Raw genomic sequence first — 14,660 nt, forward strand, 5'->3', positions numbered from 1 at the left:
TCCAAGAGAGACAGGGCAGGTCTTTCATATGCAACATCCTGCCGGCTGCTGCCCCATGCTTGCAGGCCTTTGTCAGCTGTGCCAGCTCAGCTGTAAACAGGGCTTTTACCTCCCACTTGTTCTGGCTGTTAGTGTCCTCTGCGCTAATCCCAGTGATGTCTTCTTTGTCCCCCAGATGCAGAACGTTATGTATGACCTGATCACAGAGCTCAATGACCGGAGTGAGGACTTGGAGAAGCAGATTGGCAGCCTAGAGTCCAAACTGGAGCAGCTAACCACTAGCTTCAACTCTCTTCCCCTGCTCATCGCCGAAACCCTGCGCCATCAGCAGCAGCAGCTCCTCACAGCTGTTATGGAGGCTCGTGGCATCAGTATGGCAGGGGGCACCCCCCAGACACCCCTGTCTGACAGTCCGATTGGGGTCAGCTCCACCTCCTTCCCAACCCCTTACACCAGTTCAAGCAGCTGCTGAATTGCAGACTGAGCCCCCAAGCCCTACGAAGACAGACAAGAAGAGCTACTTGTGGGTCTTCAGAGTCAAGTCAACTTTCTTCCGGCCCTCTGGCCGCCAGAAACATCCAGGCCAAGCCAATGCTGAAAGCACGACCGAACTAACGCCGAGGTTAGCTCAGAGCCCTCGGAGTTCAACAATGCCTTGGAACCAGAAATCCAGTCTCTGTTTTGGTGCCTCTACATGCGATGAGAAGGAAGCGGATGTGAGGGGAAGCCTCTGGCAAGGCCCTTGCTGCAGTGTTTGGTGGAGGACAGAAATCCACACTCAATCTCAGGTCTTCAAATAGGGAAAAGAAAAAAAAATGTCCGAAGCACTGAAGCAACGGAGCTGCACCAGAGGGAGAGTACTCCACAGCGCGGGCTGTGAGCCATGGGCAAAGGGGCTGCTTATCTCCAGGGCCTTCCTTCGTCCCCATTCTCCCAGCCCTGTTCGTTAAGTGTCTTGCCAAGGAAGAGTGCGGGAGGAGGACAATTAGTTTGCCAAGACTGCTATCCCTTTGCCTCCTGCATCTCCCACAGCCCTACCGGGGAACTGCCAATATCTCGCCTTCTTGCACAGGCTCTGAGCTCAGAGGCCCATTTGCCACCCCACCCCCTGCCAAAACACTGCCACATACACACATTTCCAGCTAGAGGAGGGTGCTTCATTCGCTTTATTCTGAGTCTCTTTAGAGGAGTGAATCCATTTTCTGCCTGAAGCCAACGTGCTGGAGCTCAGCATTCAGGTGCTGGGCACGGCATCTGGGGCATGCTGGCTTCGTGGGGGTGTTTATTGCATTACAGGGCGGATACAGGGAGATGTATGATGAGGCCCTGATGAAACACACTGCAAGTCAATCCAACATGGATTGTTTAAAAATGCACTGCCACTCCAGTGAAACCATGCGAGGCATCTGAGTTCCAAGCACCCTGAGAAGGCGGGGCAGCGAGGGTTGCAGAAGCAATGCATTCAGCCAATGGTCAGGGAGGGCTTTGTGGAATGGAACCAGATGGTTCCTCCTGGAGCTGCATCCAGTCCTGTTTGACTGGAGCGAGGGTCACTGCACTGCAGGGCTTTCAAGGAGGCACCCTGCATTACTCCTGAAAACCCCTCTGAGGAGTAGAAAAAGGTTTGTGGTGGATCTTGAATTACCTGCATCACCCACAAACCAGAGCCACCATTTATAGTCTCAGCAAATAATCCAGTACCTCTCCAATCCAGATACTCTTTGAAGAGGCTTCAGAACTGAAAGGTGAAACACCCAGGGCCAGTTAGAGAGAGGGTCTTAACTTGTGACATGAATTTAAAAATTCTCTCCCCTGCCTTCAGCTTGGCTGACAACAATGACATTCTACTAGCTCAAACATTGCTGTGACCTAACCATGAGGTTGCTGTAATGGGAAGTAGGAATCGGGAGAGACAGAAAAGAATGTTGATTAGGACACTTCATCAGTTTAAAACAAAAGACTAATTTATTGCAGTGATTCTGTTGGGTCTTGGTAGCTAGCAGCAGAACCACCCCGGGGTAAATGATGCAATGCACAGCTTCACAGGCAGCTAGACAGATACCCACAGCCCAGGATCCTGCCCTTTATGGCCATCTGCTGGGGGAGCTGCCTTCAACAGCAATGGTCAGGAGTGGGGATGGACGTGCAAGTTACCAGCCCCGCCACTGGCTGTGGGAGAGGGCAGTCCATAAGAGAGAGATGGCTAATCTTTGCTGGTTGTCACTATGGGCCTGGACACCTCCCAGCTTCCTCTGGGAACTAAAATGTTCCCTTCTCCCTCTGACATTTTCACTTCTTTAAAAACTCTTTGTTCAGCCCCAGCTCCTGCCTTTGTTGTTTTAATGCCTTGTCTGGTCTTTGTTCAGAGTCTTGCGGGCAGCCGCAAGGCGTTGGCTTGCTTTCTTAGAACTCCGGGGATGGTGTTGGCTGCTCTCAATGAAAACTCAGCAGAGGATATTTATATATTTTTAAACGGATGAAGTAACCATGTAATTACTCTGTGATATTAATTACACATCACCCAGCGGTGTCTTCTAATTGTACTGAAAGTCACTGTGTTACTCCAGGCATACTTAACCTGGAAGCTTCTCCTCTGTAACTCTTTCACTTCCATAAGGAACACGGGATTCCATAGGTACCTAGGCAGGGATCTATCATCAGCAGAGGGGTTTACATGCAAAACTCTCCTTGCTGCCGCTGGTAGGTGTTGTGCGCCTCAAACCCTATACTGAAAGTTTCTTAGAAAACCATCACTAGTTGGAGAGAGGAATACTCCTTCTTCCCACCGGTGCTAACACTGGTGGCACAGCGGTATTGCTCTGCTGCATATTGCGGCAGAAATACCAAGAGAGTTCTGCTAATAATGCCCTGCTACCACAGAGGTCTGAGTAACCTCGTTGGTAATGCAGGAGCAAAATGAGCCTCCATAAACACAACTGACCGAGTTCAGGAGGGAAATTATACACCCTCCAAAGAAGTACTGCAGAGGCAAGGCAGGATGTTACACAGCCCCATGCCAGCAGGAACAAGGGCACCATGGACACCTTTCCATCAGCCGCAACCCAGCAATGCGTTTAGTGTGGACATACGCAATTGACTGTATAAAATCGATTTCTAAAAATCGACTTCTATAAAATTGACCTAATTTTGTAGTGTAGACATACCCTCAGAGGGTTTCCTGTGCCAATAGCCATGGTACTCCTCACCCAGAACCTCTGTCACCATCTTGAGAAATTGCAGGCTTTTCCCTCCATACAACAGCATTCAATAATCACCATCAGCTCTCAAAGCCCATCGTGGTGTGGGGTGCTGGGGAGTCAGGGCTCAGGTACACCCCTTTCCGTGGTGGGAGAGATTTTCGGTTTATAGCCACACCATTGCTTGGCCTGTCACCCTCCCAGTCATAGCCATCAGGCCTTTCTCCTACTTCCGGAGTGCATCCATTTCCACTGCCATCGTTTGAGCTGTGCTCCCCCTCCTTCCCAGCCCTAACTGCAGTATTTAGAGAGGAGAGACGGCTACGCTAACATCACTGCCAGTATCCCTCCAGTCTGGCCAGGAGGAGATATTCTAGCTACGGTAGCCATCTGCTCCCCCTTTCAAATACCATGAAGGCCAGTGGTTAGGTCACTCGACTGGGAGTCAGGAGCCCTGAGTTCTAGTCCTGGCTCTGCCACAGACTCACCGTGTGACCTTGGGCAAGTCACTTCCCATCTCTCTGCCTCCATTTCCTCTCCTGTAAGATGGTGAGGACAACGCTTATCCATCTTTGTAATGTGTTTTCAGGTCTAGGGGTGAGAAAGGCTCTATAAATGCTAAATAGCGTTATAAAATACACAGGTCTTCATCTCTGGTGGTTCACATAGGACTAAACAACAGCATCTTACACTGAAGCTGTGATATAAGTACTGGAAAGAGACAGAAAAATATATCCTCAAGTTTTAGATCACTAAAGGGAGTATTGGTTGCAAAGGATCAGTATCACCAACAGGAAACTTGGAACTTGTGCCTAATAATCAATTTTGGTAAATCCTACTGAATGAGATGAGACTGGAAAATGCCAAATCGCTAACAGATGCAAAGCTTTTGTGAGGAATGAAGCACAGGCAGTGAAAGCTTCAATATCATACGTAGCGTATGAGAATTTTTCTACAGGCATAACTGTCTGGAAAAGTGTAATTTCATTAGGATTGATTATTATCTTGACAGAAGTTTCTTGCTGGTTTATAAAGAGACACAGATACTCAACTGCACTGCCAGTTGGTATCTCTGGTGCTGAAACAAGCAATGTTCCGTAATTCAGTTGACTGGTCCAGTACTCCACTTGTCACCCCTGCAGTATCAGGCAATACTGTTCCTCTACCCCACCAGTTTTGCAGTCCCTCACATTTCAGCACCGTAGACAGCAGTCTGGTTAATCGAGCTATCAGTGGCAACAGCATGTTTGACTCTACCTCTGATACCCATTTTTAGTCCCTTGTTTCCTGCTACCATTGTTAAAGTTAGTATGGAAGTGACAGCAAGGATGTTTGCAGTGGCATTTAAACGATTCCATAGAGCCATTGCTGTCAGACAGCCTTTGCTAGTAGAAGGATAAGCCAGCCACGGATTATATTGAGACAGGCACATCCGTAGTAATAGTAGAACCTCAGAGTTTCGAACACCAGAGTTACAACCTCACTGGTCAACCACACACCTCATTTGGAACCGGAAGTCTGCAATCAGGCAGCAGCAGAGCCAAAAACCCCCAAATACGGCACAGTGCTGTGTTAAAGGTAAACTACTAACAAACTGAAGGGAAAGCAGCATTTTTGTTCGCATAGTAAAGTTTCAAAGCTGTATTAAGTCACTGTTCAGTTGTAAACTTCTGAAAGAAGAACCAGAACATTTTGTTCAGAGTTACGAGCAACCTCCATTCCCAAGGTGTTCGTAACTCTGAGGTTCTGCTGTATAGTGTCAGTTTCCACAATGACCTAAGCTTACCCTGAGTAACTAAGGTGAGTTTTCCTAGATTTACTAAGCTGCTTTAATAGGACTCCTTGTGTAAACTAGACCTTGCATCTCTCTTATACTGGAAACACCCTCCCTGAACTGGAATTTCCCTCTGAGTAGCCCATTGGCAAATCTTGAACAACCAGTCTCCATCTCCCAGTGGCAGGGGGTTCCGCTGTTTACACACCTGAGAAAGGCATTCTGGAACCTGCATTAACGGGCCAGGAGATGACACCCCCTCCAACTGAACCAGAACAAAGGAAGGGAAGAACTGAGACCGGCTGAGGGAGAAAAGCACAAGAGTAAAACTCAGCGCATCGATATCATCCCAAAGAGATGCTGACATTCTACAGACAAAAACCAGTAACAAACCACACGCAAATCAGACTGAACCAGCCAGTGCCCACATTTTGTGGTAGATGGAAGGGGAAAAAATAACCATTCTCTGGCTCATTAGTGCCAGAGAAATTCTCATTCTGAACCTCAGACAGGACCCACCCATCTTCAGCACATCTCATTTCCTGGCACAGCCTCAGTTTTGCTCCAAGAACCTCTATTCTGCACTGTCCACGAGGGAAAAACCACAAAGAAGCAGAATGCCAGAACCGATATATCATCCTCTTTGCAACTCTCAAAACTGAAGTGTTTCTATTCAGACTTAGATGATGAGCATCAATATGGGTTTGCATCTTGCCTCTGTACTGCTTGCTTTTTTTTAAATAATAGCAGAAAAGCCTAATAGTTTATTTTAACTATGAATTATATTGCTATATTATAAAGGGTATTGTAACTTTCCATTAAGTTTGTTAGCAGGCAGAGATGTCAGCCTGCTGTCAAAATGTCTGTTTCTGAGTACAAGTCACTGCAGATTTTAGCGTAACACAGGGACTAAGGCAAATGGTCATCAGATTAGAGCCTTTGCAATCCTTGTGTAAGAGACTCCACATACTCCTAACCCTCTGACTGTTACTACGTATCGCATAGGCGCTATACACCGAGATTCAAGGCAGGTCCTCAGCGGGTGCAAACCAGTGGAGCTTTCCTGCCCTCAATGAGCTATGCCAGTTTCCACCAGCTAAAGTGGCCAATCCAAGTCCTAACATGCCCTGCCAGCCAGTTTCTCTCCCTCGTTCTCTGTCTCCAAATGAACGCAGGAGCCTGGTGCCTAGGCCACAAATGGCATGAATCCAAAATCCAAGCTCTGCAAACTCAAGTTTTCCCAGTGGGACGTAGGATTTTGTGGAATGAGCCGTGTAAATGCTTCTCTCCCGAGCCCTGTGGTTTCGGTGCAGTCTGTGGTGCCCAGTCGGGATAACAAGGCTTGACGGCCTCAGCTCAGTGCCCACTGACAGAGGACAGAAGGCCAGTATGCAGACACGCTGCTCTGACCTGGGAACAGCTTGCGCCCAGAAGAGGATGAGGGTCCGAATGTCCTCCTAGAGTAGAGCTCGTCTGCAGAGCAGGTGGAGGGAGCACGCGGAAGCTCCCTGAGTCACTCCTGGCCTGTAGATCAGCAAAGAAATTTGGTTTTCAGCCACTGTTGTCCCCAAGGCCCCCAGCACCATGTGTGTTCAGGACTTCCTTGGGGTGGGGAGGTGAATAGAGTCCTCCCTCTCTCTCTCCCCCACCCTCGGTCATCACATGCCTTCCCGTGTGATGGTGTAGTACTGCCCTGCCTAGAGGACGCCTGCTGCTGCAGATAAGGTCTGCTCTCAGGGGAAAATGTTTTAAGTGAAACAGACCCGACAGTGCTCTGTGCCTCACTGAGGTGCACTGCCTTGCCTGGTCACCACTAGCTCTGAGGAACTGCCCAACATTCTTAGCCAGAAACAAACGAGCCATTCCAGGCCTGGATGGTGCCAGGGCCCTCTGGGGTCAGATGACAGCCAGTCCTAAGATGCCAGTGCGATACCAGGCTTCATAGGATACCCAGAACGACACTGCCGTGGGGTAGAGTTGACACATTTCTTCATTGGTATAAAGAGTCCTAAATTCTGAGAGAGGCTCATTTTCTGGTGGTACAAGGGGTAATCCTTACTGCAGAAGAGAGACATTACACATTTCCGGGGACTCATCCATTCTCACCTTTGGGTTTTTGATGCTTGTGGCTTGCAAGTATTCAGAACAATCAAACAGACCACCTCTAATGGCTGCCTTGGAACTGGGCTGGGCTTGATCTGCACGGGTGGGTGTGCAAAGCTGGCGTGAGGCTCTCCCCTTTCCACTCCCCTGTGGCTGGTACTTGGCCAGCCTCCCTGTACCGAATTAGGGCTGCTCCAACTTACGCTTGCTCCAAACGGCCCCAAGGGTATGGAACTACAGCCAAGGATCCGCAAGGCACATAGACCTTCCCTCCAGAGCGGGAAGTGGCCAGAAGCTCTGTCTTACAATGGAGTGACCCTCCTGGGCTGGTTAAAGCCACTTTACAGTCAGAGTCCATCAGCAATGCAGCACGGAGCAGCCAGATCAGCCAAAGAGCCCAGCCCTAAACCTCTTTGTTCTGTATTTCTGTTCAGTGCCTTCCTGCCCTGTCATCCCCACTGCTCATGGGCTCCCATCTGCAGTGCTCCAGAGCAGCACCCTTACAGTGACTAGATGCCATTCGGAGAATGACATCCGCTGCCCACCCACCCCCAGTGCTTCCCAACAAGTCTTCATCTCTCTGAAGATCTGAACGCCCTTTTCCGCTGAGTCGCCAGTGCTGCCTGGAGGGGACATGCTCTTTCCCTGGCTCAGCACCATTCAGACATGCACAGCCACCAGCCTGTCACAGGCAACAAACATCCTTCACTCCCTTTTCCTCGGTTTCCAGTCTGCAAGCTCTTAGTCAAGGGGAATGCATGAGACGAGAAGTCCAACCACTCATTCCTGCCCCTGGGACTCTCATAAGAATCATTCACATTATTTCTTGCAAAGGAGAAGATCCCTGCAGGAAACCCATGAAAGAGCAAAAGGGTTGGGAGTAGGTTTGCCAGACCATGGAACGAGCAACAGTCCCAAGTCCTGTGGGATTGCTCAGGGCATCTTCAGAGGATGAGTCCTGGGCACAATTCCACTCTGGCTTCCTATCAACTCACCCCATTTTCACTGTCTCCTCTGGTAGCATGATTCCACTCCTGCCCAAACTGCACCCTGTGCTACTGCCTCCAGGTCAGTTCGCCATAATGGATCCTGGCTCCACAGGAGACACTGATGATAATACCATCCTTAACTCCCACAAACATCCCTGAAGGAGGCTGATGCCACCAAAGTCTGCTCTTCTCCCAGCCACAGCCCCTTACCCAGCAGTGCACCCCTCCACACCACGAGAACTGAATTACAGAGGGCTTTTTGGAGTTTGGGGAAATATTCCTATATAGGATTAGTTCCCCTCCCTCTGTCAGATTTGGGGCTACTTTCCTGATGCTTCCTCTGGCCCACAGCATTTAACAAAGATGCTCACACTATTACCTTCCTGCCTGAATGGATATTATCCAACAAGCGTGCTGCCTTCTCACTGTTTCTGTTCAAAGTCATCTTGAGGGCTTCCCCTTCATTTCAGACTCTCCGGATCCCTGCTAACAGCACAGTTACTGTGAGACACAGAGCAGGGCAGAGTTTCCACTGGCTTGTTACTGAAAATATCTCCTTCCTTGGCTAACTACCAGTCCAGGATTCCACCGGGGAACTGCCATGACCAAGGTCAGCTCGTACCAGTGAACTTAGTGGGCTCTGATTCACTAACCCTGAACTATGAATCACTTCTGGTTGTTATTTGTACGTTTCCATGGGCAGGATTTGATCCAGTGCTCACATTTCCTAGTTCTTCTGCTAGCCATATGCATAGTCCCTGCCAACCCGGGGCTCCCTAAATTTGAGGGGAAGGGGCGGAGATGCATCCGACAGCGTTGCCATAAAACTGATTTGTACCCGGAAACAGGCATGTTTTAAACTAATGGCTTTAACCTGTTCACTGTAAAAAGTGCCTTGGACTTAAATCTGAAGAGGTCAGTATCTATAAATATTTACTATGTGGGTGTGTAAGTAGGTAGATACCTACATATCTATACACACACACCCACACCCACAAATATACCATCTATACGTACATATATAAAGGCTTCAGAACCCTCTGTCATATTGGTCTTTGCAGCTCTGTTCTTTGTTTCTGATCTTAAATATATTTGCTTAGAAAAAGGCCTTTTATCAAGTAGGCCAAACTGCCCAGCAATGTACAGTGTTACAATTCTCTCTCTCTCTCTCTTTAAATAACTTTTTATGAACAAGTTGGAGGTTTTTTCTCTTGTGTTTTGAAATAGCCAATGCTAGGTCTGGTGGCTTTGAATTCCATCACCACAGCCTCTGCCCAGTGGTGGGAGAGCAGTAGGATATGTGGGAGAAGCAGGCTTCACTTCTCCGGGCTGCCCTGCTGGGGCATTCTGAAGGTGGGTCTTTTGGAAGTGAATCATTTGGAGACATTTCATTAGGATGGCTTATTATTTCCTGCAGAATATTTATTAAAGTGGCCTTCAAAATGTCTAGACCTTCCCAGGTCCCATACTGCCTGACTTGGTGCTCACAGTCCTGTTGCCGCAGTGGAGCTGGGTACCTCTGAGACATTCCTGAGTACCCTGCGAGAGAGATCATTTTGCATTGCTCCTGATCTGAGGCATAGACAGTTTCAGTGATTCACACAGAGAGTTTGTGGCCGAACTGGAACTTGAGCCTAGATCCCCTGAGTCCCGATGCCTTAACTGCAAGACCATCCTTCTTGTCTTCCGCAGTCTAGTGCTTCCCACCGGTAGAGCCGCAATGATATGGCAGTTATGTCTCCAAAATGCAAGTGGCATTAATCAGCTGTCCAACCCTCCTCTTGAGTCACAGCCATTAGCCCATTTGCAGAGCACAGACAGGAGTGGCCATTAATCTCCCATCAGTGAGCACGGCAACTCCCACCAGAGACAAGACCCCAACTTCCCAAGCAAGTCTGGAGCAGAAGCAGCAGCTTCCCCAGTTTAAGCCAGCATTTGTACACTTCACTGCAGACTTCCCTCCCCGGGGAAAGGGCTGCCACAAGCCTGGCCCTTGTCTGACTAAAGCCTGTGTCTTTTCTGAACGAGAGTCTGAGCAGGAGATAGCAAACACAGAACAAAGAGGCAGAAGAAGCAGCGCCGGGCTGCCCAAGAATCTGAACTAGAAAGGGTTCTTCTCCCTGCCTTCCACTGGAGTGCTCCAGTTCCAAGCTTTTTAATGCTTATTACAAACTGATGTAGACAAACCCACAGCTGCTTGATGCTTCCACTCAGAGCCTTCCTACCGCTGCAGTGGTACTTCATGCTGTCTCTCCTCTCCTCTTAGGAATGACATCAGGGTCACATCCCCCCACAAAAATGTTATCATTTGAAGGGGCTGCTACCTTCCAGTGCTCCCTCAGGAATCTGTTTTGGGACTCAAAAGTTTCACCCTTTTTAAGGGACGAAGGGATCGGCCATGGTAACTTATTAATGTGAAACGCTGTTCCTCTGGCACCCTGGCAAGGTACTTTGCACCTGAAAATGTAACTGTAGCTCAGAGCAGACAGGTCTCTCACACTCCAAGTGTACATTCAAATACAAACAAGACATTCAAGGAGCCTAATTCTCACCCACTTACAGCAATGCAAGGGAGAACAGGATCAGGCTTGGTGTGTTTGAACTGTTAAGCAAATAGCCAGAGTCCTTCCCTACACACAAAGAAAGGGGTAAAAGGCTTTGAAACCAGATAGAGTCCAGATGGCACCAAAGTGACTCTGCAAAGAGAACGAACTGAGAAAGGGAAGGAGCCCTCCCTACTTGGCATGGGATACCAGAGCCAAAGTCCAGCAAATGGCTTAAAGGCCTTGTCCAAAACCTGCGGAAGTCAATGTGAATCTTCCCACTTATTCAGGAACAGTGCCCAAGTGATCAGATGATCCAGCAGCAGCCCTAGTCACTCAGGACAAAGCAGCAGCCCGGTGGCTAAATCTCATACCCACATACACAAATTCTCCACCTAGAAACATGCAGTCATGATGGGAATCTCTCATGCAGTAACCCAGATGTTGATGCTTTGAGGAAGCCTGGGACATGTGAAGTCCTCCACTGACACGCTTATCATTTCAAAACTATGCCCCTGGGGTTTGTGAGAACTCCACAGTTAATACCTGTCAAATGTGAAAATACCCTCAACAAGCTCTGCAGCACTTACTTAGAAGATTAAAACCATGTAACTTTGTTTCCAGTATTACAGGAGATTAAGGAGGCTGTTCCCTGGTGTGTTAATCCTGCTGCATTTTCCAATACCACTAGAAATTACACACACAGATTAGGCAAAATGTGCTTAATATTTCTTTTCAGCAGGAAATCTGTATTTATGAACAGTTCTGGATTGAGAACTCTCCAAGGGGAATGAGAGTAATGCCTGAAGCCTAGATCTTCATTCTCTCTGCAACAATTCACCCACTGGCTTTCTGAACCTGGAAACAAGGACTCCATTGTTGTTTCAGCTTGGGACCAGACTGCTGGCATGTAAAATTAAAAAGGTGGTAAAGGAGTTTTTAAACTAAGGGCTGGGGAAAGCTGACCGGTGCAGAGGAGCACACTCTTCGGACAGAGCCATCCTGTGTAAGAGGATTTCTTAAAGGGGATACTCTGTATCCTAGTAAGGAGGAGAGGACAGACATTGATAAAGTACAGGTAGGAATTGAGGAGAACCAGTAAACAAAAAAAAAAACCCTATTCAATTACATCACAGGAAGGCAGACAACTAGATATGGACAAACATAAGTGATTGTTTATAAATGCTAGAAGTCTAAATACCAAGTGAGTGAACTCGAGTGCCTGGTATTAAATGAGGATATTGATACAACCAGCATCACAGAAACGTGGTGAAACAATGATACTCAAAGCGACACAGTATTACCAGGGCACAAAAGAGATAGGAATGACAGATTAGGTCATGCTGGTGTGGGAGTGAAAGCAAGCATAGAGTCAAATATAACAATCTTAAATGAGCCGAACTGTGCCATTGAATCTATGGATAGAAATTCCATACACATACAGGTTAAGCTGGAAAGTTTTGCTGGTTGTATACAATCCAGGGGTTGTGCATTAACCACCCAGATGTAACATTTCTCCAGTCAGGTCCTGATTCCATTTAAGCGGATTTACTTCTTTCCCCGAATGTGTGTGTTACTCTCAGTAACCCTAATGGAAGTTCAGCATGTGCAGTGAGGAGATGGCAGGCTGCTAGTAAGGGTATGTCATCTCCCAGCTCAGTTACTGGAATAAAAACAAGCTGTTTCCAGTTTAGACTAGTGGCCTGGCACTCAAAGAAAGCAGCATTTCTCAGCAGGATATGCTGTGAAATGTGCCAGTAAATTACATTTTTTTTCTAACTAAATGGGTATTTCTGAACTTCGTGCTGGTAGCAGCCACTAGGCTAAGACAATTATATCAGTTGTGATCCTGCCTGCATGGCAGCTCCATTGCACAAACTGCAAACACATCATCGTCCTTCTGAGATGCTCGTTCAAAAAGAATCAAAATAAAAAACATAGGGCTTGACGCTCTGTTGTCTGGAACCTGAGCTCACATTTACACCAGTGCAAAGTGCGGTTGGCCACCACCTTCCAGATGTATCTGTTTTACTCCCACTTTGCACAGCTGAGAACAACAGAGAATCAAAACCATGAAGTAACACTGCCTGTAGCCAGAGATGCTACACTAGGGTGGTGTATAAAATGCAACACGCTATATAAAAGTACATGGGGCCAGTATTAACAATAAAAGTAATACCATATGTGAGCAAAATACAAGAGAACATTGTGGATGGATTCACTCAAAACAAACCATCCTGGGTAAATAAAAACCAAGCCTCAGTGTAACACCGATGCAAGGTTTCACATCCCAGCCATTGAGAAATGCAGATGAGGTTGATAAATATTTTCCTCCAGTTGGATTTTTGCAAAGATCTGTACTATTCTTAATAGTGCTGTTCTAAGAGGCCCCCCACAAAGCATAAGAAAATTATGAGGCCCATGGGAAAGAACAAAAGCTTTGTTCATGCTAAAGATATCCTCCAACTCGTAATCTAATTCAGTCAGCATACTCCCATCTCGCACTTCGGAAGCAGACGGCTTGCTTCTGACTGCACCAAAGAACTGCTCTGCAAAGACAGGAGGCTCCAACTCCACACCAAGCTGGGCCCGATCCGCCTATCACACAGGCCTTTTAGTCCAGGCTGCAGGGAGCTGCGTCTGAACCAGTGGTTTCTGCCTAACTGCGGTGCCAGGATCGCCCACCTGAGAAGTGCTCCCTGTTCTCCCATATGGAGGTAGGTAACTGTAACATTGGCTCACAGTACCGGCAACTTGAAACTGTTGGGCCAGATGAACTCCCTCAAGCTTTGATGGGTTGGCTCCAAACTGCTCCTGGGTTTCAGTTTTGCAAAATCAAAGCCCATCTGAAGACATCTTGCAAAAAAAACGCCCCCCCTTCCCCTAATTTTCATTCTCTCTCTCTCATAGTCACACTGATCGGTCGTTTTGACAATTCTTGTCTGACTTCTAATTCTATATTAATTGTAAAAACCCTCCTTAGAAAACATCCGTTTGTTGTTACATCTCTTGGAACGGCAGGATAGGATGGCAAGCGGAGACCTTCCTTGTAACAACACAACGCTTCAGGAAAGCTAAACGCAAGCTCATCAAACTGCACACACTGTAACAACTTACAGTGCTCCCCTCCTACGAGCTATTCCTCTGGCTAGATATGGCCCCATTACTCGAGTCCCTGAGCACCTCAAAGTCTTGAAAGCCCCAGGCTAGTGCCCTGAACACTGCACCCACTGGCAGAGAGTGCATGTGAGCAAAGGCAGTTGTTTATTAATCAGTCCGCAGGTGCAGGATATAAAGTATAACCCATCTCGCTATGGCGGAGATGCTGTTCTTGTGCTAAGGTCTCCTTTCCGGTACAGAGATAAAGTGTCTGTCTGTCTGTCCCTTTTGGGGGTTACCTGAGGTGTTTGGGGAGAATTACTACTCCCTACTCACAGCAGGAGGAAGCCCTAATGGGCACCAACTTGCTGCTTCCAGGGAAGCAGGGCACCCAGGTCCCTGGTTTCCTCTCAGTTCGACACTCTCCTTAGCACGAGGCACTTTGGCAGGTTTAGAGTAAAGCCAACCTGCCGTTGGTTTAGCAGAGCTCGAGGGAAAGAGTCCAACACAAGCCAACCTCAGGATCTGGAAACGTAAGGCCACAGATAAAAGAAAAATGTAAGACGCAGTTTATAGCCTGCCCTTAGTAACCAGCAACTTTCCTGTCTCATTCGGTATTTCTCACCCAAATAAGTTCTAAACAGTGCTTGCCCAGTCTAGAAAGCTGGGATTCACCGTTGATGAGACAACCCCCATTGGCAGAGTCACTCTTCCTCTTTCTTCTTCTCTTGTCCCATGACCCAGGACTCCCCATTCAGAGACTTTTCTTGGGGTTCTTTTGTCTTTGCAAATGCCAAAGCCTGCATCTGGCTAAGACAGTAAACACCAACTAGCTCAGTCGATGGTGATTCACGGTTCTCAAGTAGATTGGATCAGCTCTCTGGCTCCCCCTCCTTAGGTGCCAGGTTCACACCCAACCGATTTGAAACACCACTGCTTTCCGTACAAACCTCTC

At 47.8% G+C, this 14,660-nt stretch overlaps 1 protein-coding gene across 1 annotated transcript in view; it reads left to right on the forward strand.

The window, feature by feature from the left end:
- Positions 1–2,321, forward strand: part of KCNN3 (potassium calcium-activated channel subfamily N member 3) — a 71,843-nt gene extending 69,522 nt beyond the window's left edge. The window contains exon 6 of the mRNA XM_030541969.1: positions 176–2,321. Within this exon, the coding sequence (XP_030397829.1) occupies positions 176–472 (297 nt within the window). The 3' untranslated portion in view covers positions 473–2,321. The remainder of the gene's footprint in view (positions 1–175) is intronic.
- Positions 2,322–14,660: the final 12,339 nt, after the last annotated feature.

The sequence above is a fragment of the Gopherus evgoodei genome, chromosome 24 (genome assembly GCF_007399415.2).
Source record: "Gopherus evgoodei ecotype Sinaloan lineage chromosome 24, rGopEvg1_v1.p, whole genome shotgun sequence".
Lineage (NCBI taxonomy): Eukaryota > Metazoa > Chordata > Testudines > Testudinidae > Gopherus > Gopherus evgoodei.